At 41.7% G+C, this 26,947-nt stretch overlaps 1 protein-coding gene across 1 annotated transcript in view; it reads right to left on the bottom strand.

Moving 5' to 3' along the window:
- The window catches only part of tpra (translocated promoter region a, nuclear basket protein), a 35,637-nt gene extending 9,963 nt beyond the window's left edge, over positions 1 to 25,674 (bottom strand). Inside the window, exons 1-37 of the mRNA XM_072691430.1 lie at positions 25,487 to 25,674; positions 24,819 to 24,923; positions 23,259 to 23,314; positions 22,887 to 22,983; positions 22,116 to 22,219; positions 21,326 to 21,490; positions 20,987 to 21,079; positions 20,799 to 20,879; positions 20,623 to 20,710; positions 19,864 to 20,004; positions 18,744 to 18,838; positions 18,442 to 18,639; positions 17,956 to 18,063; positions 17,286 to 17,506; positions 16,024 to 16,184; positions 15,427 to 15,554; positions 14,226 to 14,374; positions 13,939 to 14,101; positions 12,865 to 12,999; positions 11,947 to 12,087; positions 11,627 to 11,786; positions 11,296 to 11,468; positions 10,695 to 10,847; positions 10,094 to 10,210; positions 9,237 to 9,440; positions 8,963 to 9,153; positions 8,066 to 8,213; positions 7,767 to 7,904; positions 7,343 to 7,474; positions 6,920 to 7,050; positions 5,604 to 5,814; positions 5,182 to 5,340; positions 3,087 to 3,285; positions 2,636 to 2,832; positions 1,340 to 1,413; positions 1,034 to 1,224; positions 145 to 387 (exon numbers count right to left, since the gene is read on the bottom strand). Of these exons, the coding sequence (XP_072547531.1) occupies positions 145 to 387; positions 1,034 to 1,224; positions 1,340 to 1,413; positions 2,636 to 2,832; positions 3,087 to 3,285; positions 5,182 to 5,340; positions 5,604 to 5,814; positions 6,920 to 7,050; positions 7,343 to 7,474; positions 7,767 to 7,904; positions 8,066 to 8,213; positions 8,963 to 9,153; positions 9,237 to 9,440; positions 10,094 to 10,210; positions 10,695 to 10,847; positions 11,296 to 11,468; positions 11,627 to 11,786; positions 11,947 to 12,087; positions 12,865 to 12,999; positions 13,939 to 14,101; positions 14,226 to 14,374; positions 15,427 to 15,554; positions 16,024 to 16,184; positions 17,286 to 17,506; positions 17,956 to 18,063; positions 18,442 to 18,639; positions 18,744 to 18,838; positions 19,864 to 20,004; positions 20,623 to 20,710; positions 20,799 to 20,879; positions 20,987 to 21,079; positions 21,326 to 21,490; positions 22,116 to 22,219; positions 22,887 to 22,983; positions 23,259 to 23,314; positions 24,819 to 24,923; positions 25,487 to 25,637 (5,401 nt within the window). The 5' untranslated portion in view covers positions 25,638 to 25,674. The remainder of the gene's footprint in view (positions 1 to 144; positions 388 to 1,033; positions 1,225 to 1,339; positions 1,414 to 2,635; positions 2,833 to 3,086; positions 3,286 to 5,181; positions 5,341 to 5,603; positions 5,815 to 6,919; positions 7,051 to 7,342; positions 7,475 to 7,766; positions 7,905 to 8,065; positions 8,214 to 8,962; positions 9,154 to 9,236; positions 9,441 to 10,093; positions 10,211 to 10,694; positions 10,848 to 11,295; positions 11,469 to 11,626; positions 11,787 to 11,946; positions 12,088 to 12,864; positions 13,000 to 13,938; positions 14,102 to 14,225; positions 14,375 to 15,426; positions 15,555 to 16,023; positions 16,185 to 17,285; positions 17,507 to 17,955; positions 18,064 to 18,441; positions 18,640 to 18,743; positions 18,839 to 19,863; positions 20,005 to 20,622; positions 20,711 to 20,798; positions 20,880 to 20,986; positions 21,080 to 21,325; positions 21,491 to 22,115; positions 22,220 to 22,886; positions 22,984 to 23,258; positions 23,315 to 24,818; positions 24,924 to 25,486) is intronic.
- Positions 25,675 to 26,947: the final 1,273 nt, after the last annotated feature.

Below are 26,947 nucleotides of genomic sequence, written 5' to 3'. Positions count from 1 at the left end.
GGAGGCGGTAGAAGCAATGGACAAGCTATTACATAGGTAGCTTATGTTTCCGATAAAGTGGCCAGCCAGCGCAGTCAGGATTAGCTGGTAACCAAGTGTACAGGACAAAAACAGAATATATTGATTTATGAAAATAAAACACACCTGTGCCAAAGACAGCCGTTGAGGTGGAGGGCCTCTCCATCTGAGAGCTGTGCACCGCTTCCATCATGGTTGCCGGCGAGGGCTCTTGACTGGCCTGCTGCTGAGTGGGCTGGACGAAGGCAGTGGCCTGGCTCTGCACGGTGAGGATCGGCTGAGTGCTCTGTACATTCGGGCTGGTGGAGCGCACCGAGCCGCTGCCAAACACAGTCACATGTTCCACAGGAGCTTCACTCGGCTGCAGAGCTGCAGGAGAGACGATGAACAACAACTCAGTGTTGAGTATTTAAAGCAAAGTGTACCAGATCATATTTTAAATAAACATTGAAATAAATATTTAAAGAATAAAATAATTAATACATAAAATAATAAATATTGATAAATAATTTATATTCATATAACTTATGAATGATCTAAATTAAATAAATGATAATTACACAATGAAGAAAATAAGATGCTGGACTACCTGTGTACTGCATGCTACTGAAAAATAAATATACCCTTTTTAAGGTTAAAATTACTGAAGTAAAATTACTGAAGTAAAATTTTAAAGGCTACTTTGAGTATAAGGAGTTCAGCAATTGTTTTTTTTTTTATATGTAAACATTTTTTATATAAATTATAATTTTTTTTTAGTTGGCCAGAAGATCAAGCAGTTTTTAAAACCTTTGCAATGATTTGATGGTTCGGGCTTTAAAGAGTCAAAATACCAGAGATGTGTCTTTTTTTTAAGGCTTAAAAAGGAGCACACCATCAGTTATCAATAAATCTTCAGTTTAACAGTAATCAATTTCACAGGCCGTGATGCTAGTTGTGATGCTAGCTAAACGGTCAGACTTGCTCCTCCCGGACAGAGTCGTGCTGGTCTGCCCATTCAGATTTTCTCCCTCACCTTCCTGCGTCTCCGCCTGTGCAGTGGGCATGACTGTAGCAGTAGGGGTTGCCGTAGTCACGGTAGCTGGCGTGATCATTGGGCGGATGCTGGCTCTGGGGGTGGACTTGCTGCTGGGCGGGGGCTTGCTGGCAGCTCCAGCTACAGGAGTGGGTTTGATGTTTGCTGTAGGGGGCTCGGTTGAACTGGCACTGAAGGAACACAGACAGACATACAGACAGGACCATTAAAAACTACGGCCCACAACGTTCCCCCAAAAACAACCGTCCAGCTCACTGTAATCCTGAGTCTCTCGAAGAGTTTTACCTTCCTCTGTCAGCAGCAGGAGTGGGCTTCAGGGAGATCTGTCTGCTTTCAGAGGGTCTCTGCTGCTCCGGATTCTGCAAGAGAGAAGAGGTTTAGAAGAACAGAAGCCAGGCAGCCAGTGCATGCAGTACTAGCCACAATATAGGAGCTTATTTGGCATAGAAACAGCCATTATGGTTGATGGCATTCGGCCTTGAGAGCATTAGTGAGGTCAGGTACTGATAATGATCGATCACTATAGAGAAGGTCCACTGCTTTACAGTAATAATGCAATATTGACCAAAAAAATTCTCGATATTTTCTGGGATTCTGCCGATAACGATAAGACAATACTGTTAATCCTCCAAATGTGTTTGTAAATGTCTCTCATTGCGCTAGCTTGTTCTATTAATTTATTTACTTTTAGTTTTAATAACTTTTTAGTAAGTTTTATCATTATCATTTATCACAAATTCAAGATCTATTTCACTTAAACTGTAAATGAAGTGATGGCACTGTTTCTTATACTTTTAGGATAACGGGAGCAGTGAATATGTGTAGCACTCAGAGCAGTTTCCGCAAAGTGAGTGACAGACTCAATAAGGTCTGCCCGCACATCGGTAAAACAACAATTAAGAAATTATTGCAGACGATACATATCACACACCCCTACTTCACAGCCCAGTGATGCAGGGCTTTAATAATAATAAGAATAATAAAAAATTTTTTAAAAATTACAACTAGGGGTGCACTATAATTTTATAATCATACCATATTGGCAGATAATCTATAAATAATAATTAGCAGGAAAAGTACAGAAATAATAATAAACAATAAAACAAAAATAAACACAATCAACAGAAATAATTACTTTAATTGTTATTCTAACTCCTGTTATTTATATACAGCTCCAGCAAAAAAAAAGGAAAAAAAAATGTTATTAAAAATTTTTTTTTTTCGCAGAAATGAAAACTGCTCAAATAATGCAGAGAAATGATAATTATAATGTAAAAAAGTTATTTAGATTTAAACACAGCACTAATATTTGAACTTTGAGAGCATTCAGAAATCACTATGGTGAAATAACCTCGACGGCCAATCACAGCTCTCATGTCTCGGCCGGCTCTCCACTAGTCTTTCACATCGCTGTTGGGACTTCTTTTCTCTTAATCCAGAGCTGTATAACATCTATTTTTATGCATATTCTTTATTAGAAGACGTTACATCATCTAGAAGACGATGATATAGACAACGAATAAGAACAGTTTGTATGTTTTGTCCATCTTGCCTAGCCCTGGTCTGCAGTATACATCATACCTTGTTGGTTCCCTGCTCCACAGGTTCATCTCTCTGCTCTCCGTGACGCTCCTGCTGCTCCCTCAGGTCCCTCAGCTCTCGCTCCTGGCGGCTCAGTCGCCCTTCATACTGAGACTTCAGCGCGCTCATCCTCACCTCCAGCTCCTCACGCTGCTGCTTCAGCTCCTCGTTCTCTTTGGCCAGCTGCTCCTTCGCACCTGAAGTCAGATCATACACCGTTACATTTCTGAAGAATCTGAGACCTGAGCAGACCACTGGACCATCGAGGTTGATCACGTTACAAAGAAATATTTAACAATGTATATTTTATCAATTGCACAAATACAAATGCACCTACATTCCAAAAAACTTCTCAGCTTCCAGTGGAAAACAATGCATACATTTTATTTAGAGCATTTCTATTGGTCCACTTATTATATTCTGACACAATGTAAAGAACAGGGCGAGTTACTGTTGAGCTGGTTGATCTTCTGTTTGGCTCCCATGAAAGCTTTCTTGGTCTTCTCCTCTTTATCAGTGATCTGCTGTCTGAGCTGCTCCTCCTGAGTGCTTTTCTCCTGCAGCTCAGAGCGAAGGCGGGTCAGCTCCGGCTGAACCTGAGCCAGCTGCTCCTGCAGGTTCTTCACTTCAGCCTCGCGCTCTGCTGCCGCCTGCACAAAGAAACACACAACATACAAACTCCTTTATTTTCTATTTTTTGTTGTATCCTTTAAAGCAGCATTTACGTTTTATATGCTGGTATTTCATGCACCAGAGCTCCCCCCTATGGTTGGAGAGTGTAATTCATATATACTCCACTGCAGTAAATACAAATCACACTTGGAGCGCCCCCTCGGACAGCTGTACACATGCATTTCTGGACAAGCTGAGAGATTAAGAAGCAGCATCTGAAGCAGGGCTGGGCGATATGGTAAAAAAATACTAGATCACGATATTTAAACTGACTTTTTCCACGATACATAATATTTATTACTACACATGTAATTACAGACTAAATACATAAGCAGCGACAGATTCTTATAAACTACTATTCAGATCCTCTCCTGTACTGAATACAGTGATTTATACTGAACATCTGCTGCTCTTCATCTAATGAACCGTTCAGTGTAATTACACTGTTAGTAATGAAATCTGCAGCTGATCAGTGTTTATTAAGCGTGTTTATTAACAGTCTCCTCCATATGATTAGAAAAGCATACTGTTATTACAATAACATTTATCACAATACGATAAAATATCATTATAATTATCATATCATCATAATATGACTATGGGTTACGCAGCGGTACACAGCAGTTCTGGAGCGAGGTTCGCCTTCTGCAGCTCCACCACCAAAGCTCCATAGTGCAGTAGCAGCAGTGCTCCGGCCCGGAGTGGGAATGATGGAGACGCCGTTCTCCCAGTTACAGTCAGTGAAGCATATTCTGAACTCCTTTCTTATGCAAGTAGCTTATCTTGCATTTAACCTGCACTTATCTTGCATTATTAAATAAATAATTAAATAAATATAATACTGGTTCCCAACTGATAGGAGCTCAGACTCTTTCCTCTACCATTATATAACTAACCCTAGCTTTCTCACCTACTCTACTACCTAGTAAAACGCACCTATTAACACATAGGAACACCTTAATGAGCTCTGGTTAGTGTGAGCCAGACCACAGAGCCCAATCAAGCCCACACAGACTCCTTTATAAAGCCTGGCTTCACCACTGTGGTCTTGGTTTCAAGTTCAGTGCTTTCTCATCTGAGCATTCATTAGTTTTAAGATATCCTTTAACCCCATCAGACCAACGCTCCACAGTCTTAACAATAAAGGATCCCAAACACTTGTCTTGTAAGTGCAGGACTCTAGGAACCCTCTCTAAACCTAGTGTGACACTGTTCGCACCTCATTTCGAAATGTACTCTTCTCTTAAATAGCATTTAAAAGAGATACACAACACGTCCAAATGTTTGCAGACACCCCGCCTAATGAATGCACTCTGCTGCTTTAAGTTACACCCACTGCGGACGCAGATGTGCAACCGGACACAGAGAGCTTGTCTATTCCGTGTTGAGAAGTACTGCTAATAGAATAAGAGCCTATGGAGCACATAAAGATGATCCTATTGGCAAGTGTGGGCTAGAGGGGTATAAAGCCCCCCCCAGCAATGAGCTGTGGATCAGTGGAACTGTGCTAAGGGATGAGTTGGAAAGTTGTGGATGATTTTGTGAGATGAGGTGGTGATTATCCAACTTCAAAATCTAGTAGAAGGCTTTTCCTGAACAACGGAGTCAGACAGTTAGTCTTTAATACCCCTGATTTCAGATGAAAATGAGCAGGTGTCCCAATACTTTTCTTTTTTCACAAAAGATATTAATGATGTTTCAGTCTCAGGATTTGTGTAGATGCTGTTACAACGGTGAAAACCACCTCGATAACAATAATGCAAGACCGCTGTTGTGTTTGAAAGGATTAGAAAGCCCCCCACCCCCCTGAGGGCTGGAATAAAAAAAAAATAATAATAATAAAATAAATAAATAAATAAATAAAAGGTCTGTACCTTCTGTTGGCTTTCTACCTGAGCCTCCAGCTCAGTGGTTTTACTCTGGGCTTGAGTCAGAGAGGTCTTCAAGTTCTGGACCTCCTGTGCCGAGGCTTTAAGTGCCTCCTGCTGTGCCTCCTCCGCCTGCGCAGGCTTAGCGGCAGCTTCAGCAACCATCTGACACAGGACACACACCAAGACAGGAAACAGGACAGAGGGAACAATACATTAGAGATAGTATAGACTTTACTACACTATGCTGCAGTAGGTTCACTGGTGGGTTTATATGGTATAGGAATGTGTGTGTTACAGTCAGGGAGACCCCTGATCCATTCACATTGTAACTGAGATTCTTCAAGGATCTCTAATTAGTGAACAAGCAGGTGCTTCAACAACACAGCAGCACAAAGGCTGCATGGAAGTCTCTGTGTGCGGTGTACCTTATCATGCTGTGCCTTTAGCTCCTCATACTGCATTTTGTAACGGCGGCCGATCTTCTTGACCTGAGTGATGGTTTTGAGCTTCTCCTGGATGTCCAGAGTCTTGGTCTCTAGATCCTTCTTCAGGCTGTCCCTCTCCGTGGTGAGCTTTCCTGCACTCTCCCTCAGGTTCTGCACCTGACTTTGCACTGAGGACGCCGACGCATTCGCCCTGCTCACACAGACGGACACACTATGAACCAACCTTATTCTCGTTCACACATTTCTTAGACATGGAGTTTATCTCGCTCTAAAATGTTGCCGTTTCCTGTAATATTCCATTTATACAGATCTCAGATTTTTTACCCTTTTCCAAAATTGGCCACCTGCATGCTTAGGGTGGTAGTAACTTAAGGGTCCTGCAGATGGGGCTGCATGAAGAAGCTTGGGCTATAAATACCTGCGAGGTGTGTGATGGGATTCATAGATTAAGAAGAGGTGGTACAGTGCTGAGGTGTGTCGCTGTATGGAAGCTTACGGTCATACGGGTCTACCAGCAGTGGCAGAGATTCAAGCCTACAGGACGTTCTCCTCAGAATTGTGGCCGAAAGACCACAAGAACTGCTTCTAGAAGTCAGTGCAGGTTCTTCACCACCAGTTACTGAAAGAACGCTCCACAGGGAGCTGCAGACCATCAAAACATGAGCAAAAGCAAGAGGCCTTTAATCTCTTCTGCTCACGACTGTGGAGAATTTCCTGTAGACAGGGATTTCTGCCACTGCTGGTAGACCTGTATGACCGTATGCTTCCATACACCTGCAGTTTCAGCTACTTCCTTCATGCTGTCTTTGGCCACGCCCAAATGCAATCACTCCTTTTAGCCAATCATTAGCTGCATCTGCATTGTGACTCGTTTTCCACACATCCAACAAGACTCTCACTGCACTGTCCCACCTGTTCTCAATCTATGAATCCCGTCACACACCCCACAGGTGTATATATAGCCCAATCATCCTCATGCAGCGCCATCTGCAGGAGCCTGAAGTTACTACCACAACATGCAAAGTGGAATTTTTTTGGATTTAATACAATTCATTAAATTAATATAATTTCTGTGTCATCTGGGCTTTACTTATTCTTATATAATTATGTCTAATTTAGCAGTAGTTGTTATGATTATTACTGTTATTGCATCCAGATAAAGCTCAATAAAGCAGATGTCAAGCTCTAATAAACTTGTAAACAAAAATTTAAGTTAAATAAGATTGAAAAGAAAACAATTTAAAAGGAGGACTGGTGTTTTTAATTAGTGTATTCACTCTAGGCCCTTTACTCACCTGGCCAGCTCACTCTTCAGTTTGGCCGTCTCCTCGGTCAACTGCTGGATTCGCTTCAAATGAGACTCTCTCTCAGCCTGGAGCTTCTTATTCTCCTCCTGGTCACTGTCCTTCTGCTGGCTCACCAGTTGCTACAACATAAATCAACAGAGAATAAGATGCATGTACACACACATATACACTCAGGCACTAGGGCTACTAACAAAAATGATAATGACAAATCTATTGTCCACCCCAATACACAAACACACACTCACTCAAGTCTCGTCCCCAATTAAGCTCAGATTAATCTCATCGCTTTTGCAATGATGCAATTTCCTTCAGGATTACTCATAGTCCGGTAAGTTAGTACTAATCCACCATGGTTCATACAGGTAGAAAGCAAGTAGTAAAGATCTAGGCAGAGAGGAGCCATCTGCTGACCTGAGCACGGTTCTTCCAGCGTTTGACATCATCCTCCAAAAGCCTCTTCTCAGCCTGCAGCATCCCGTTCTTCTCACTCAGCTCAGCATTGCTCTCCTGTAGAGGTCTCATATCCGTCTCCAGTTTACGCACCTGAGCGGTGAGGAGAGCGTTAAGAGTGTGGTTCAGGATTAGACTTGCCAGCCCTAATTAACCCCTTAAACTGTGAGGGTCTGCATTTGTTACACAACTGAGGGACCATAATTCATGTTTACAGCTTAACTACTGGTGACAGAGCAGAAATTGAAAAGTGAATTTGTAATTTGGTGGCAGTGGTGCCTCAGCGGTTGGAGGTCCAGGCTTTGTGTGTGTGCTCACTGCCCCTAGTTCACTAGTGTGTGTGTGTGTGTGTGTGTGTGTGTGTGTGTGTGTGTGCTGGCCTCGCCTTTGCCAGGTTCTGATGAAGCTCCTGCTCCAGCCGGTTCTTCTCCTCCTTCAGCATCTTGTTGGTCTCAGTCAGTGTGTTTACACTCTCCAGCCTCTTCAGCTTATCCTCCTGCTGAGCCATGGTCTTCGCAGTCAGCTGTCAACGACAGAGGTCCCAGAAACCATGTTGTATGAATCTCTGATCCGAGAACAACTCAACAGCGGTTTGATCAGACGATGCATTTAACGTATTATTAGCCCCGTACTGCTGATGACTGGCTACGTTTTTTTTTTTTTTTTTTTTAACCCTCCCTTTACCTGCAGTTTGTCTCGCTCGGAGGTCAGGCTGTCCTGGAGCTCCTTTATCTCTTTCTCCATGTGCTCCATGCGCTGCTTGTAGCGTTGAGTTTCCACCTGAGCAACCTCAAACTGTGCCTCGGCTATCTCCTTCTCCCGACGTACATATCTGTCACGAATCACATGAAGGGTAAACATCTCGATATCAGTCTCATAATTAAACGGGCTATGATCCCGATATTATTGCCGTTGGTACAGTAGAACAGTGCACCACCACTCCAGAGTGCACTGGCTAAATCTTCCCAACGGCCTTTTGCAGTCAAACAGGGGGGGTGATTGGCCTTTCTAGCAATCCTACGAGTCTTCTTGGACTTCCAGACCTCAACTTGACCACCACTGTTCCTGTTAACTGCCATTTATAAACGGTAGTTAACAAGAGTGTGGGGAACAAATACATACAAATACGAGCCTTGTTTTCCTCTTATAGGCTTCCTCTGCTTTGTGGGCATCGCTTACTTATAAAGCTTTAAAATTTGCAACAGAATTGTAAGAATCTGAGGGTTTCATCTTTAACTTGATGGCATCTGGAGATCAGCTACTCTGCTACTTTCCACAGTTACAGATATTTTTACCAGGGGTACCCAAGCTGTTGCATGCCCCTGTACATTAACATGCACAGATTTCAGAGGCTTAATCAGCACCAATGAAAATGTTCATAATAGTTAAGCCCTGATTTTATTAATTATTTATTTTGTTAAGCCCAGAGTTTATTTTTGACGGAGCCTGCTTTCTCCTAAACGGATCAGCTTCCCCAATATCTCATCATTCCTGGAATATGGAAAGGAATATAGCTTTCCTGCTGATGGTCCAATACTCCAGGTCCTGTAAAACATCACCAGAGTATTACAGGACATTTACCTGAGGATCTCCAGGATTTGCTCGTGAGTTTTGCCGTCCTCATCGAGCGACACATTCAGGCCGCTCTCTCGGACCGCCTGCTGCTGAACTGTCGCAGCCATCTTTGCGCTCAGACTCTCCATCTGTTCGTGCAGCATGCTGTTCTGTTTCTGCAGGTCATCCACGCGCTGCCGGTGCTTCACCAGGTCCTCCTGCACACAGCAATATCCACTGAGTGTTAAAGGCTTGCATTAGACTCTAAACCTGCACTCATCAAGTATACCATCATTATTACCTTCAGGCTCTTTTCCTGCTGCTGCCAAGCCACTTGGCCCTGTTGGAGCTCAGCTGTGGCCTTCTGTGCTTTCTCTTCCAGCTCTCTGATGCTCTGCGCTGCCTGCTGGGCCTGTTTCTTAGCAGCCTGCAGGGCCTCCACATCAGCAGCATGCAGCATCAGCTCCCGCTCATATTTGCTCTGCGCCTCTGAGGCCAGCTTAGCCTGGAAGAGGGAGGACAAACGGGTTACAAACACTAAGGGGGTCAGAGTGTGAGGGGTCAGGCCGCCCCCTATAAGACGTTAAAAGCCTTTATTAAACAGCTAACCAGGAGGAGCACTGCATGTCACCGCATGGTACGTTTCGGTGATATGCTGGATTAGACATGCCCAAGTCAATTAGTCATTAACTAGACTTAGATGGGTGTGTTGAAACAGAAATCTAGACTAGAACTGGACATGCCTGGCATAGTTTCTGGAGAAATACAGCAAGAATTTAAATCTAATATATAGGTTTTATGGGCACTGGGAAAATTCCCCCAATAAAGCACTGATAATGCAAAGGTCATGTTTGTGCAGATGCCACTGCACAGTAGAATAGTGCACCACCACTCCAGAGTCTATCAGCTAAAGCTTCCCAGCGGTCCTAGGTCTCAACTTGACCTCCACCATTCCTGTTAACTGCCATTTCTAAACAGTAGCTAACAGAATTTTGGATATAAATACTTACAAAATACAATTTTGAAATACAATTTAATACAATGTAAAATAGGTATATAATAAATGACTAAAAACATGAATTTGCACAAGAGGTCAAGAGAGTTGAGTCAACCCAATTAGAGGTCAATAAAACTGCTGCAGGCTGGTACAACGCCCACCTGCTGTTGGCTGTCCTGTGTAGCACGCTGCTCCTGAGTCACAGCGGCTGTAGCTCTCTGCAGTGCTTCCTGCAGCTCTGCCTGCATATCGGTCACACTCCGCTTCAGCTCCTTCACCTGAGAAAGGATAACAGAGGCGAAGTTTAGCACGAAACATTCATTTTTCAATGAGATTCGAATGTATAGGTCATTTTCTGTTTGTGTATGATCAATGTGATCCAGTGAATCTCAGAGTTAAAAAATTAACCAACCACTTAAACAGGATTATTCAGATTTTACAACAGGTAAACAATATAAATGACTATAAATAACTATATATATATATATATATATATATATATATATATATATATATATATATATATATATATATATATATAGTATAGTTAAATAAAACACCACTACTCATATGTACCGCCACAGTCACACAAAAATGCTTCAAAATAGCAGGAAAAAAAATATTTATGACAAAAGTCAGTTATTCCAAGCCATTTTGGAGCATTTCTATTGGTCCAGTTATCACCACATTTTGACACAACATATAGATCAACTGCCATACTACAAGCTACATCCTGAAACCCAGAAATTCAACAAGCTTTACATGTTTCTCCACATTCTCCACAGCTTTGAGCTTCTCGTCCTGCAGCTCCTGCTTCTCCTTCTCTGCCTCCCCCAGACGGCACTCCAGCTGCTTGTTTAGCTCCTGCGCCTCCTTCAGCTGATTTTCAATGGAAGCCCGGGCCTCTTCAGCCACCTGACAGGGAGAGCAAAGACAGAGTGAATTAGGCTAAATTTGAAAAGGGGGGTGCACAAGAAGTTTACCTGGTGTAGTTCTTGAGCATTACAGTCAGATAGCTGTCTAAAAAGACAGCATTTAAACCAACAGGAACCTTAGCGGAGGGCTTTAAGATCCTGGTATGATTTTCTATTCAGATTCACATTTCCCACTTAATAGATTATAAATGATTGCAAAGCATCATGCGCTTGAGTCCATGCATCATAAAACAGTGCATCTGAACTATAAACAATACTAAACTACAAGTTATAGAGTCATAGAGATCATGAAAAGCCCAGGAGAACACTGCTAATACATGTTGCGTCTTTTGCAGGTTGCGTCCCTAGTTACAGTACCTAATTCTCCACAGTCTGGTCTGGAAACAAAGGCCAAGCTGGCATCATAACTATAGGTCCAGCAGGCTCACCTGTTTCTCCTTGCCGATGTGCTCCTCCAGGCTGAGCACCATTGCCCTGTACTCCTCTACACTGGCTGTGGTGCTCTTCAGACGCTCCTTGAGGTCAGAGTTCTGGTCCTCAAGCTGCTTCAGCTGAGCGCGAAGCTCCTCCGCCTCCTGCTGAGGAACACCAGGAGCTGCAGCTGCAGAAAACAGGATTTATTATTATTATTATTATTTATTATTATTAATAAATGCTTATTCTGGTCTAATATAAGCCCAATTTAACTAGCAGATCAAAAAGGATCAACTTCTGTAAGATAAATTGCAGATCCAGCGCATCATGTTTCCGTGTGCTCACCCTTCACTGCTGGTTTGCCTGTGCTGCTCTGGTTCTCAGCATTGGTCTGCTGCTGTCTCAGAGTGGACACCTGCTGCTCTGCGCTCTTCAGCAGCTCCTTGGTCTTCTGGTGCAGAGCGCTCTGGGAGGTTAGCTGCTTCTTAGCTTCAACCAACTGAGCCTAAAGAGCACAAAGTCGGCATGAGAAAACAATCAAGGAGATGATCGACAGCCGCTGGAGTGCCTGGAGTTAAAGAAAAGCTGGCAGGAAGTGACCGGGGTGGTCAAATTGATCATCAAACAGCTTCTCGTTAGCTTTCGTTTCAAAAGTCAGAGCTTACGTCTTGGCTGCGCTCCAGTGCGTGTCTCTGCTCCACCTCCTGCTCAAGCCTCTTCTTCAGCTGAGCGACCTCCTTCTCCAGCTGGGTGATCTGGCTGCTATAGCGCTGTCTGATATCAGCCTCTGAGCGCTCCATTGTCAGCTGAGACATCAGAAAGCAGATTATTAGAACAATAAGCTCATCGAAATTCGGATCAAGGAGTTTCTGACGGGGGCCGAAATATCGTTTAATGAATAATATTGGACAATATTGATAGCACAAGCTATTAGTGGCAATTTCATCACGTAAGTGCCTTCAATTATATGAAAACAGCAGACCAAGAAAATCATAACACACATTAAAAATATACCCTATCAGCCCCTCAGTATCGCGCCCTCCCCCGGGGCGATTCTGAGCCACCGCCCACAGGCCCAAATAAGGACTCCCTCCTCGTTTGTGTTCATGTCTCGTTCATTGTATCAGTTCAGGTTCATTTGTGTTCATGTGTTTGATTCAGTGTCTCGTTTCATGTTCATGAGTTACACCTGGGATTGGGGAGTATTTAAGAAGCCTCGATACCGTCATTCGGTGCCGAGAATTATATCGTTTGAGACCTTGAGGTTTCAAGAGAGGTTCCCTGTACTGTAGAAGCGTGTTGAGGCCAGCTTATGCTCAGAGTTTATGTTCAGAAGCAGGAAACCCTGCGCTCGCTCACGGCCAGGATTTACTGGCAACCCACGTCTCAGCTAGGCGACCGTCACTCACGGCAGCACACTGCGGTTCCAGGTTTGGTCGGCCTAGCCATTTTTGTTCAGTAGCTGGTCCCCCAGCTCAACCCCCAGTCCCAGGTTTCTGTCCCAGGTTGTAATAAATAAATAAAACATAGAATTTCTGATGGGCCTTACTATCAGCCTCAACAGCGTACTCCTAGAGCTGTACCTGGATGGCCTTGAGGTTGGTAAGCAGCAGGTTCTGGCCACGTTGCTCAGCCAGGATGGACTCTTTCTCCTGGGCCAGCCGGCTCTCCGCCTGCTTCAGGATGTCACGCTCTTTGCGCAGGTTTTCACTGCGTACCTTTAAAAGAACAATAAAAGAACTGGTTCATTTGAATGAAATTCAGAGGCTACTAAAATGCCCAGTTTTAAAAGGACGCAGATCATGGAAAACATCTGACACAAAAGTTGGATATAGTCTGTAAATGCAGAATGTATTCAAATATACAGTTTACTCCTTTGTGCATACAGTTTAAATAGGGCTGGGTGATACTGGGAAAATTAAAACAAACAGACAAAAAAAAAAAAACCAATTTACAACCAATTCTCGTTTTTTTTTTTTTAGTTCTTGCATAATAAAAAAAAAGGAAAGTGTAATTATTTTTTAAAAATAGATTAAAATAGATAAATAGATCAGCACCATCTAGAACTCTTCTACTATCTCCTTCTTTAACATTTGTTTTTGAGGGATTTAAATGTACAACACAGTAACAAAGCAGTGTGTATATATATATATATATATATATATATATATATATATATATATATATATATATATATATTAAAAAAAATGATTTGTCATTGTTTATATATATATATATTATATATACACACACACACACTAAATAAATAAGTAAGTAAGTATGAATTTCACTGCGATATTTAAAAAAAACAAACAAACAAAAAAAAACAAAACACAGGTTTCTTGACAAAAACACAAGCCTATCAACTTTTACGGTTTGATAGATGCCCTATGGCAGGTTACAAGGTTTCCAGATCTGTCTTGGTCATGTGACACACAGCTTTCTCAAACTTTTCTGCGACTCTCATGTGAATTTCCATATCCACCAATTAAGCTTACAGCCGTTTAGCTACACCCATTCACGCTGAAGCTCATACTATCTGAATGTGGTACAATACATGGCAGCCAATGAGAGCGGAGCTCATTTAGGATCATTAGAAGTTAACCTGCCTTTCAACTGGAGTGGTGGTGCACAAGTTATACTGCCTTCTCACAAACCTCAGCTACTGCAAGCTTCTCGTTGGCTTCCCTCAGGTCCTGCGTCATCGTGTGGATGATCTGCTCGTATCTCTGAGACGTGCCAGACAGCTTTTGAACTTTGTCCCGCAGAGAGTCAATCTCCCGCCTGTACCCATTCACATTTTCCTGAAGCATCTCATGCCTAACAAGCCAGCAGAGGACAACATGTTCAAAAGTTAGAGGATGAAAGATCTTCTACTTAATCTTCTACTTAAATAAAACGATCAGACTGGATGACTGTGCCGCACCAAGGCAGATCTACTTACCGCTTGGAGGCGAAGTCGAGCTGAGAGGACAGTCTGGCCTTCTGGGACATCAGTTCTGAAACTTGCCGCTGCAGACGTTCATTTTGCTCATTCAGCAGTTTGTCGTTCTCTGCCTTCTCCTTCTTATAGGTCATAAACGCATCGTTCAGCTACGAGGAAAGAACAGCAGCACAGTCAGATAAATACTGTACAATATGGCCAATTGTTTGTGGACACCCCTTCTAATGAATGCGTTCAGCTATTTGTACAAGTATTGCTGACACAGATGTCAAAAACATATACAGACACACACAGCTTGTCTAGTTCTTGTAGAGAAGTACTGCCACTAGAATAGGACTCCCTGGAGCAGATTACTATGGACTTCTTGGCATGAGCGACCTAACTGCAACTGATCAACACGTCAGGTCTCACATAACGCTTTTGTCACTCGTCATTTATGGGGTAAACAGATTAAAGGCAAAATTAAAATAATAATAAATTGGCCAATTGAGCAATTTCGACCTTTCCAGCAACCGAACTCCTCATAAAGTGAGAGTGGGAGTGTTTGAGGAGGGAAAATCTCTGCAGGGATGTCCCACTAGTGAGAACTAACTCCGTCCCTTTACCTTCTCCGAGTATGTGGTCATCCAGCCGACCTGCCGGAAGACTGCCTCTACCTGCATCAGACTAGTTGCCACCTACCAGTCCGACCAGCAGGCCTACTACGCACCACCACAACCCATGCCAGACCAGCGGCACACCCTCCTACCACTGCTACCTGCCTAATGACCATATTAAACCTAAATGGACTCTTAAATATTTGCCACTATTAAGATCACCACCATTAACTATCATTCCTCTGACCATCACTGCCATGACTATATTAAGTTCTACTAAACTGTGATTGTTATATTATGATTATGATCAGAGCAGTTTAACAGTTTAGATGGTTTGGTAACTTTTACTAATAATCTATAAATAGTTCTGATCAGAGGAGGACGGGTCGGGTCCCCCTTGTGAGTCTTGGTTCCTCCCAAGGTTTGTTCCTCCAGCTCGGAGGGAGTTTTTTTTTTCTTGCCACAGTCGCTGTTGGCTGCTCACTGGGGTCTTAGATTTTTCATGTCTTTTTGTTATTTATTTTTATTTTACTAACTACTGATTGTAAAAAGCTATACAAATAAATTTAACTTGACTAGTACTGCTGTAGATCAGTGGGACTGACCTGCTTGAAAGCTGCTTTAGCCTGCGTGGACTGGAGCGAGTCTGCTGCTGCAGACCGTACCGGTGTGGATCGGGTGGGCATGCTTCCAGGACGGCTGGGGGTGGCAGGCTGGGTCCCGCTGTCTACACCTAAACAATAATAATAATAATAATAATAATAATAATAGCAATTTCATTACACCCGAGCATTTCAGTAGGAGGACTGTGCTTTTGCATCGCTTTGCTCAGGCGAGACATCTGCATGGCATGACCTCTCTCTGATATGTTTCCATGAGTTCGCCATGAAAAAAATAAAAATAATAAATAATTAAAAATAAAAATCTAGCACGTTTATCTTCATCTCCTGCACCTGTACCAAATAATCAGTTACTACAGATAATTACTGTTGCCATATATTTGAGTTCTGAAATACACTTGTAATTGGAGCCAATGGACAGATGCTGAGCGCTCCTTTACTGCAGAACACAAGAGTATATATATATATATATGTTCAGCTCAATCTTACAAATACCTTAAAATTAAACATATCCTTTTGATAAATCACCAAATCCAGCTTTACAGTCTCTCCATCACTAGCAAACTAGTACAGTGACCTCACCCTGTGGAGGGAGGTTGAGTCCAGCAGTTTGCAGCAGGATGCGGTACATGTCTCTCTGCCTCATGGTGGAGTCAGCCAGCTGTTTCTGCTGGTTCCTCTGCTCCTTCAGCAGCTCCAGCTCCTTCTGTGCCTTGTCCAGACTTTCTTCCAACTCCTTCTGCCTGCAGGAGAGATGCACATATACCTCGCTGTTTTGTGCTACGAGAATGATGAACCACAGAGATTTAACCCAGTATTTTAACTTTAACGTTTTGCGGTTTCTGTTGTTTTTGAGATGCTCAGCATGAGGCTTCTGCCTTTAATGAACGAAGAGACCAAAGGGAAGGGGGCCCCCATTGCAGTTGAAAAAAAACAAGAAGGAAGAGGCTATTACATTTATAAAAGACCAGATTAAATCTAACAAACACCTAAATATTACAAATAATGATGAATATTCAGCTTTGTTTTATTTCTATTTAACTAAAAGTTATTCTGGTCAACCTAATTAATACAATTAATAAATTGCATTTCCAGCTCAAAACCACTAGATTACAGATTTCTGAGATGAGATGTTTTATAGTCATAAAAGCAAACAAAACTAAAAAAATTAAAATGCAATAAAAAAATAACACCGTGCATTTTAAGACAAAAAATATATGAATTATTAATAATATGAATTAATTCATTATATATATTTAATTTCATAGTTTAATTTTAGATTTTGCCATGATACTGAAAAATTTATATTGAGAATCAAAGAATTTGGGTAGTTTGTACTGACTTACCAATTTTCATCCCTAGTACAAACAATCTTAATGTTTTTGTATTGTATTGCTTTTAATAAAGACTTTGAGGACTATATTGTTAGAAATGCAATTTCTAAATGTTATACCGAATGAACCTGCATAATGCCCAGCATTTAAGCCCAAAGCAATCGTGTGCAACAAGAGAAGTAATGAGGGATATTGCTATTGGACATATGCAAGAGATTCATCTGATGAAGAAATTGTTTGTCAAATAAAGGCTGCTGGTCACAGCATTTCCTGACTAAAGCTTCAGGTTTACACCCTCAATTATAGTAAATCAGTCGGGTCCTGGTCTTGCTGTCACGAGAGAAACACAACAACCGATATTCAGCACACTGTTGCTACCAGTGAAATCTCTCTACTCAGCAGTGAAGTTCTGGATTTTAAGAGCACACAGTGTACTGACGGTCACTTGAATTTGTATCTTTGGAGGATGTGTGCCTTTTTCTCCCCACTCTGTTTGCATGTGGTGAGTACCTGGCACATTTTGCCTCGTTCTCGCTCCTCTCCCGCTGCTCCTCCAGCTCTCTGAGCTGGGCGAGGAGGTTCTGGTTCTGCTGCTGAAGTTCCTCCACACTGCGGAAAGCCACTTGCCGAGGACCCAAAACCTCCGAGCTGCTGCTCACCGCAGAGTTCACATCCCCCCGCACCACCTGGTTCCCCCGCGCCTCCTCCAACTCCACTAGCAGCACTCGAACCTGACACCAGGTACGAGAGGGAGCAGAACAGTGAGAATGGTGAGAACAGTACAGTGGAACTGATGTATGCGAACCTGCAGGGCTATTTTTTGATCCCATACAGAGATTAAGGGGATCTTCTACTTCTTTCATCTGATTAGATTAGTTATTAACGTAATATAATGACTGCTACAATAATAATAACAATAATAATATTAATAAATATTGAAGCCATAATTTAAATGACTTAAATACATATACCCACAATAATTAAATCATATACAGAAAACTATACACCACATAAAATAAATGGCTCTTCTCTAGATAAACACATTTGTGTTGGTGGGAACAATATTAATCCCAAACTATTCAGGTGTTCCTCAATAACATCAACTAGCCATGTTTAATATACAGCTAAAGGATCCTCAAGCAACAATGTTATACTGAATTAGCTGACAGAGCCAGTTTACCTGCTGAGACATGTCTGCTATCTGTTTCTCAGCCCTCTGATTGTCTCGGTCAAGCACTGAGGCTCTCTTATTGGCCTCATCCGTCTCCTTCTGGAGTTTGTGGATCTCCTGGTGAAAGAGAGAAAAAAAAAGCTAGTGAATTTACTTCCCAAAGAGCCAATTCAGCAGATTAGCTCACCACGTTCATGATCAACCCTACATAAAGTATTTTAATGTCCATATTTTTGTGAAAATGTTCAAATCAGTCACAGAAGGGCATATATTGTTTGCTTGGCCTAAAGGCTGTAATTGTAATATGCAAGGCCAGTTTATTTGTATAGCGCCTTTTGTACACAGCATCAATTCAAAGTGCTATACGCACAAAAATATTAAAACAAAAAAAAAGAAAAAAGAATATGTAATTAAAAATTAAATAATAATAGTAATAATAATAAATTATAATAGTTGCTTTTGGCTTTCCAAAACTGCACAGACTTCAGCACACACCTTCATTGCTTGCTCAAGCTTGGCGCAGAGGCTGCCCATGGACTTCTGCATATTCTCATATTCTTCTTTCTGCCTCTTCAGGCTGGGCGCTTTGGTCTCCACCTCCAGCACAATCTCATCCAGAACCTTATTAATGCGCTTATTCTCCATCTTCTGCAGCTGCAGATGGTCCTGAGCCTCCACAAACGCATTATACAGCTGCCAGGGTACAGAAGTCAGTCAGCAACATCATCAATATGTAATGCATAATGAGTTTAAGAAGGAAATTTAGTAACCACAAAAAACTATAGATTTTATTTTACCTCCATAAGCTTCATGCCAGGTTTGACGATCTTAGCCACTACAGCTGCTGTTGGAGATAAGTTGGTCAGCTCCTCTTCAGTGAGAGCTGGAACTCCTGTCCAGAAACATCAGAAACGCTGTGAGCAATTTCGTTTTTAGATGAACAACAGGGGCTGCCTCTTCAGATGAGCTAGCGCTACAGCTAAGAAGCACTGTATTGAATGCTGATGAACATGCACTGACTGCAAAATGAGATGTTTTCTCCTCGCCGGACGACGTGCCAACATGTTATTTTGTCTCAGAAATATATTTTTCATTGTTTCTGAACCTGGCTAACATCAGCTAGAGTAGTTAACATTTAAATAACATCAGCCACAGTTCTGGGCATTAATTCAACTTCAACCAGAGTAGTAAACATTTAGCCGTTAATCAGTTGCAGTGCAATGCAGTTAACATCTAGCTAACATCAGCTAGAGCCATAAACATTTAGATAACGTCAACTTAGGGCTGCACAATATATCACTTTGGCATCACAATGTGGACACGCACAATTTATTATTTTTTTTTTTAGTTTTTTAGATTATATCTGGCCCCTACTGTACCACCACTGTACTATTTTAGTCCAATACTGGATAAACAAACATTAATATTGAGACATTTTTGTTCCCTAACGTCTGGTAAAAATCTTTTTTTTTATATATATATAGAAGTATACACATTAGCATATGTACATATAAGTATTTGCATATACATATAAAAAAAATAAAAAATATATATATATATTGCAATCGTAATTTTTTCCAATATTGTGCTGCCCTTGGTCAGCTAGGTTAGCTAATTATCAGAATAACGTCATTAACATCTAGCTAACATTAGATAAATTAGCGAACCACCACTGCAGTTATAAACATTTATCTGACAAGTTAGCCAAAATTGGCTAATGTGATTAATCAGAGAACATAGTTATCAGCTAAAGTTGTTAACCTTTAGCCAACATCAGCTGGATTTGTTGATATCTATTATAACATCAGCTAGTTTCCTTTCTAGATGAAGTATTCCTTAAAATAACGGCAGCACTCAAACCCCAGTACAAACAAATGACAGTTGTCATTACAGCGCAAACCAGGGTAGCCACTGCACCTCTCCTCTTGAATTCTTCAAGGCGCGTGTTGGAATTCTCCAACTCCTTCTTCAGATTTTGGATCTTCTCCTGCAGCTCAGCCTCCACTTTGCCTCGGGAGCCCTCCACATCTGCTAACTTCTTTTCAGTGGTTTTGTTGGCTGTGGGAGAGAGACGTCATGCACAAGGCTTACACCGAAGTCATTAAATGGGCAGTTATGCTTCTAAAATCTAAAAAATACTTGATAAAAACAAGTATTCAGACACCATACTGATGTTGCTCCTGGGTTCCCCCTATAGTTGGGAAGTGCAATTAACTTCCAAACCACTGCAGTAAATACAAAATCACACTTTAAGCTGTACACAAGCTTTTCTGGACAAGCTCCAGAAGCTTGATCTGAAGGTAGAGAAGCATGTGGACTGAGGCGGTAGTGTAGCGTAACCAGCGTTACGCTAACAGTCCTGGAGAGGTTCTTCTCCTGCAGCTCCACCACCAAAGCTCCATCAAAATGCTGCATATTGCTGCTGTAAACAAGCACTGCACTGCTCATATTAATAATCTGCTGACTCTTGTCAGGCGACCCTGGACTTTCAATTACATTCCCGGTCAGACTATTTTTTGATTATGGTTTATTAGCAAATAAACCACTTATTGAGCATCAATGCCACAAAACAGGTTACAGCGGTTCGCCTGTCCATGGTGGCTCATCGTTTTAGCGAACAGCCATCATGCTTTCTATGCTTGCTGAATCAGAAAACGTAAGAAAAGCCGCTCATACCTTCTGTTGCGTCCTTCAGCAGCTTGTTAAGCTCCTCCACGGCTCTGCTGAGTTCCGTGTTTTTGGCCTCCGAGTCTGCAGCTGAGCTCTGAGATCACACAGCTCAGAATCAGACACCACAAGCAAACCCCAAACACTGAACTGCTGGCTGAACTGACTCCCCACAATCAACTGACCTTGTACAAATTGCAGAGTCGGAGGTTAGCGTTCAGCTCGTTGCGGTATTTCTCCTCCATGGCTGTGCGCTGGTCCTTCTCCTGAGACAAGAAGATGAGATGATGATGATGATGATGATGATAAAAAGAAGAAGCTTACTCTGGTGCAGCAAGCGTGAGCAAAACAAGCCACACCAACAGTGACCAACCTCTTTTAGCTTGGTCAGCAAATCCTCAGTCTTCTTCTGCAGGTTTTCACTCGTCTTCTTAAGCGCACTGACTTCCTTCTGAAGCCTGGACGCCTGCAGGGGAACAGGTTTTCAGAAGATTTCAGAAACTGGTCACTTGTCACAGATGTAATCAGAACTGATCAATCTAATCAACCCCTTCATGTCTTACAAATAAAGGTGCTGCAAAGGGTTCTTTGAGCAATGCCTTGGAGGAGCCACTTTTGGTTCCATAAAAAAATCTATGGAAGAGGAGCGTGAGAGGGAAGAACCTTTTTAAAAGGTCTAAAGAACAGAAGCACAGAGCAGAAGACTCTGTACCTCATCATTTTTGCTCTCCAGGGTGCATTTCAGCTGCAGGATTTCCTTGCCCTTGTCTCTGGACAGTCTAAAAAACTCATCAGTTTTGGTCTTCAGCTCGGAGTTCAGCCACGTGTTCTGGTTCTGGAGAAGCTCTTTTTCCTGCTCCATTCGTTTCTCACGATGCTGAAAAGAGAAAAACCCAAAGCTTTTCATTCTCAACTACATTCAACTGAACATAACCAGCAGATTAAGTCAGAGAGGGGTCAGTTTACAAGCTGCTATATTTCATTATATGCGACACGATAGGCTGGTCAGACGTGGGTCAGTGGTTGGTGTGGAGCTGGGCTATGTGGTTAAAGTGGCAGAGAGGTGGACACTGCACAAACTGCTCTCCATCATGATGGTCATCCACTACACTACATTATGGACCAAGTTCAGTGGCAGGCTGCGGTCACAGAGCTGCTCTACAAAGACGGATTCAGGAGATCCTTCAGTCCGAGAGCTATCAGACTCTTCAGCTCTTCCCAGTGGGGCAGGAAGAGGGAGGAGGACGGATGAAGACTGAGTCTCTTATGTTTAAATCATAGGTTTAATTATCTGCACTATTTACACTTTACTGTACATCCTGTACATCTGCACTCCGGGACACTACTGACAATTTACTTATGCATTTTTTTTTTTTTTTAATTGATTGTATTTATTGTTTATATGTATTGTTTATCATATTACTGTGCTGTATTGTGTCTGCCTGTCAGTCACTCCTTTAAATCAGAGGTGCTACATTTTCCTAGAAGACAACAGACTTTACCTGGATGGAAAGCTCAGACGACTGGATTTCATCCAGTTTGAGCTGAAGCTCATTCTTCACTGCGCTGGTTTCCACCAGTTTGTCATTGATGCGTTTAAAGTCCTCTGGAAAAAACCAAACACACACACACACACACACACACACACACACACACACACACACTTCAGAAAATGACCATATCGCACATGCACTGATATTATCTGGTATTATTCATGTACTAACCTGACAATGGCAATATTTAAACATTTATAAAATGTAGAACTAAATTCCCCAGGATCAGCACTACAGAGAAATACACTTACTAATGAATAAATAATACAGATTTAAATGCAGATTTCATTTGGTTTCATTTGGTTAAAAACAAGACAATAACTAAAAAAGTAACGTTTGAAAACAAGAACTATGACTAAACTTCATTAGTGAATAAAAGAAACAGGACTGACGAACTGACATTATTATTAAACCATTTATGCATCTATCCAGTGATCAGAACACATCAACTCTTCAAACCACACTGCATCCTTATGATTAATAATCAGGGTCCCAAAAATGCTGAAATGACATTTTCTAGATGATGGAGAAACAGAGAACAAGCTACAGTAATTATATTTTGTTTCTGTTGAAAATATGAGAGGGGAATATCTGTCCAAAAACATTTGTCCAGTGCTGGTCAATGGTCATTTCTAAAGCAATTTTCTGCCAATCCCAAAAGGATCCCTACCTCCCGCATCCTTATGAAATAATTCAGATTAAAACACCAGGGCGACTTACCGCTAAGGTTTTCCAGCTCCTGTGATTTCTTCTCAAGCGAGCGGGACAGCTCTCTGTTCTCTGCCTCAATCTCATATTTGGCCTTTGAAGGTTCACTCTGGGGCGGAAAAAGACGTAATTATCATAAAAGAAAAGTATTTCTAATTGAAGTTTGTAGAAATTAAGTATTTGTTAAAACTCCAAAAACAAACTAAACATTAAAAAGTGAAATAAAAGAAGCAGAATTTGTTCATTTTAGTTTTAAGTTTACAAAACACACTTTAGATGTTTTTTTTAAGACTTTAGATGTGTGTAAAGTGTGTACCAAAAACAGCCACAACATTAATATAGTTGTATTGGTTTGCATCAATTCAGGCAAAGCCAATCCCTCACCTGCTGAGCCGCTCTCTCCTCTTCTTCAGCGTCTTTTAGTTTCTTGAGTTCTTCAGCTAAAGATGATCACGGTTATTAGATGACATTAGTAAGGGTTAAGTAGGGGTGTAAAAAAAAAAAATACCAAAACACTGAATCGATTCTCAAAAGACAAAGCACTGATTTTTAGAGGACGGTTTAGATGTAAAGATTGGGGACAGAAAGTGCTTTATTTAGGGTTGTGTTTAAACCCCAACCACTACTTACTATATCTATCTATCTCTCTCTCTCGATATATATATATATATATATATATATATATATATATATATATATATATATATATATATATATATATACACACACACATATACAAAAATCAGGGGATCGATCTTATGAGTGAATAATATTTACACTCTATAATGTGCTTCATATGATTATGTGCAAGTAGCCTTGTTGTTTTTGTCCTGGATCTTGACAATAGTGTTATTTTTGCTGTAAATATTAGACAACCATAAAATACAGGTTGAGAATAATTAAGTTATCACAATATTTAAAGATATTTTAATATGCACCATACTGATCAAATTGATATTCTAACTTGGCTTAAATGCTTCGGCAGCAGCAGATTTTAAAAACTACCATCCAAATACTCTCCTATACTTAGTTCAGTGATTTATATTCTGAATATTTTGCACTACAGGACTAATTTTACTCTCTCTAATGAAGCGTGCCGTTGATCAGTGTACTATAAGCACAGACAAAATCTAAAACATACTCATTAAAGCTTATTAAATCTTATTTGAGATAATATCTACCTATAAAAAGTATCTAGATTTTAAGTATCTGCCTATACAGAGTACCGAAACCGATACCAGCTCTTACTTCAATACTCTGCTTTAAATTCTGATGTTTACAGAGTTCCACTTTTTATAGGTTGTACTTTTTTTTTTTATATCTGATCCCAAATCAGATCTAATAAGTCTGAAAGAGCGGCGTTTACTGGTTGAAGAACTGCACATTAGAAAAGCTTCAGAGCTGAAATAATAAAAATGGCCACAATGCAGAAACACGAGCAGGTAGGGAAGCAGAATCTGGCTCAGCTTCACCAAACAGCTTTTAACTGCTGTTTAACTTCACATTTCAGATCTGTGAAAAAACACAGGTTCAGGGTCAAGCTGCTAATCTTCAGTGTTTCCTTTAAACAAGCTGCTGAAACTCAACTTCTGGCTTCAGAACCAAAGAAACAGCAGACGGAAACAGAAAGTATTAAACATTTCATTAAATATTCCACTGTTTAATAGTGATAAATATTTATGACTGGCTTTTTCTGGTTGTTTAAACATGTGGTTTTATAAAATGTATAAATCAATAAAAAGTGGGGCATCAGTAAGCTTCATGGTAGCGGTGCTGTCCTCTGCCGATACCGATACTGTGTATAAGTGCCATATTATTACGATTATACTATTAAAAAGTGGATTTATAGGAGAGTATCGAGATTAAGTCAGAGTTGGTACCGATATCAATACTCGGAAATCTGGTATCGGTGCATCCCCAATCCCCAATCGGTGCTGAACTCACCCAGCCGACTGTTCTCCTCCTTGACAGCCTGGTACTCTTTACCGTAGGACACAACCTGCTCCTGGGTCTCGGTCAGTTTCTTCTCAACATTGAAGAACTGTTGTTCTGCACAAAAAAAATGCTGTGTTATAAAAAAATTATTATTATTATAAAGTATTAATAAGAAATATTAGGTGCTGAGATCAGATATGACCTCTAAACTGGATGTAAGTTATTAGAAAGTCAGTGTAAGGGGGTCAAGCTAGAGGATCAGATGGAGGGAATGCTTTCCTAGGCCATTATTTAGCAGTATGGGTGAGGTTAAGCTGTCCCCATTTATTTAAATAGGCTTAAATTGGCTGCTTGTTGGAATTGGTCCGTTCCACCTTAAATGCTGCAGCAGTTGCATTCTGGCGCCCCAGGCGCCAGAATGCAACTGCTGCAGCATTTAAGGTGGAACGGACCAATTCCAACAAGCAGCCAATTTAAGTTCCCAGTCAAAAAATAAGATCATAAACCATAAAATAATATTCCCAATTACTTAATAAACTCTATTACCATGCCTCCATCCACAAACTTTCCGTTTAACTCCTACACAACTGGACAAAAACCCCCTTTTCACTCGCTATCTCCCTCGTTAGCCTAGCCAGCTAGCCTGTTAGCCAGCCTGCTAACGCTATGCTACCCACCACAGTCAGTCTTGTAGCGCTCATGGCCGGCCTTGAGGGAGTCAAACTCCGTCTGCTGATCCGAGAGGAGCTTCTCGAGTTTGCTCTGCACGGCTTTGGGCAGTTTGTTTATCTCCGTCCTCTCCAACGCTTGCTGGAGAAGCGCCGCCATCGTTTAGGGAGAACAGGAGGCAAACGGTGGAGAGAGCGTATGAGCAACCGGGTGGGGGCGCGCTTCCTTCCGGCGCACCATAAACCCTCGTCCACTTGCCCTTAGGATAAGGGGGCAGTCTGGAGGGCCCTTTTTGAGCGCCTTAATCCTGCTACTCTATAGTGCATCCCTATCAAACGAGCCTGGGATCAAAAACCCGGCCGGGCTGACCACCAAATCAATGCCACAATCAATGTGGTCACTAGGGTGGTCAGGGTGGTCTACCACCTTGGCCTTACTGGTCATATAAAAGCTTGATCATACTGGTTGACTCAGGATTAGCTTTTGTTAGTTGCTGGTTTAGCTGATGGTTACCAGCATAGTGTGGCAGTAGGATTAGCTGTACCAAGCTGGTCAACCAGTATGACCAGTGTGAAGACCAGCTTGGTAAAGCTAATCATACTGTTCACCAGGGTGGTCACTAGGGTGGTCAGGGTGGTCAACCACCTTGGCCAGGCTAGTCATATAAAAGCTTGATCATACTGGTTGGTTACTGGTTTTAGCTGATCTAAGCTGGTCTTTGATGGTCAAGGGGGGTGAAAAGCTGGTCATCCAGGGGGAAACCAGTTGGTTATGATGGTTACCAGCATAGTGTGGCAGTAGGATTAGCTGTACCAAGCTAGTCAACCAGTATGACCAGTGTGAAGACCAGCTTGGTAAAGCTAATCATACTGTTCACCGGGGTGGTCACTAGGGTGGTCAACCACCTTGGCCATGCCAGTCATATAAAAGCTTGATCAAACTGGTTGGTTACTGGTTTTAGCTGATCTAAGCTGGTCTTTGATGGTCAAGGGGGGTGAAAAGCTGGTCATCCAGGGGGAAACCAGTTGGTTATGATGGTTACCAGCATAGTGTGGCAGTAGGATTAGCTTTACCAAGCTGGTCAACCAGTATGACCAGTGTGAAGACCAGCTTGGTAAAGCTAATCATACTGTTCACCGGGGTGGTCACTAGGGTGGTCAACCACCTTGACCATGCTAGTCATATAAAAGCTTGATCAAACTGGTTGGTTGCTGGTTTTAGCTGATCTAAGCTGGTCTTTGATGGTCAATGTGGTTGAAAAGCTGATCATCCAGGTGATTGATTAGCTGGTCTATCAGCATGACCAAGCTGGTCTTCATGCCGGTCATACTGGTTGACCATCTTGGTAAAGCTAATTATACTGCTCACCAGGGTGGTCACTAGGGTGGTCAGGGTGGTTGACTCAATATTAGCTTTTGTTGGTTGCTGGTTTTAGCTGATCTAAGCTGGTCTTTGATGGTCAATGGGGG

This window comes from Salminus brasiliensis, chromosome 11 (assembly GCF_030463535.1).
Source record: "Salminus brasiliensis chromosome 11, fSalBra1.hap2, whole genome shotgun sequence".
Lineage (NCBI taxonomy): Eukaryota > Metazoa > Chordata > Actinopteri > Characiformes > Bryconidae > Salminus > Salminus brasiliensis.
Note: the sequence above shows the minus strand (reverse complement) of the source record. Positions and strands in the feature narration are given on the sequence as shown.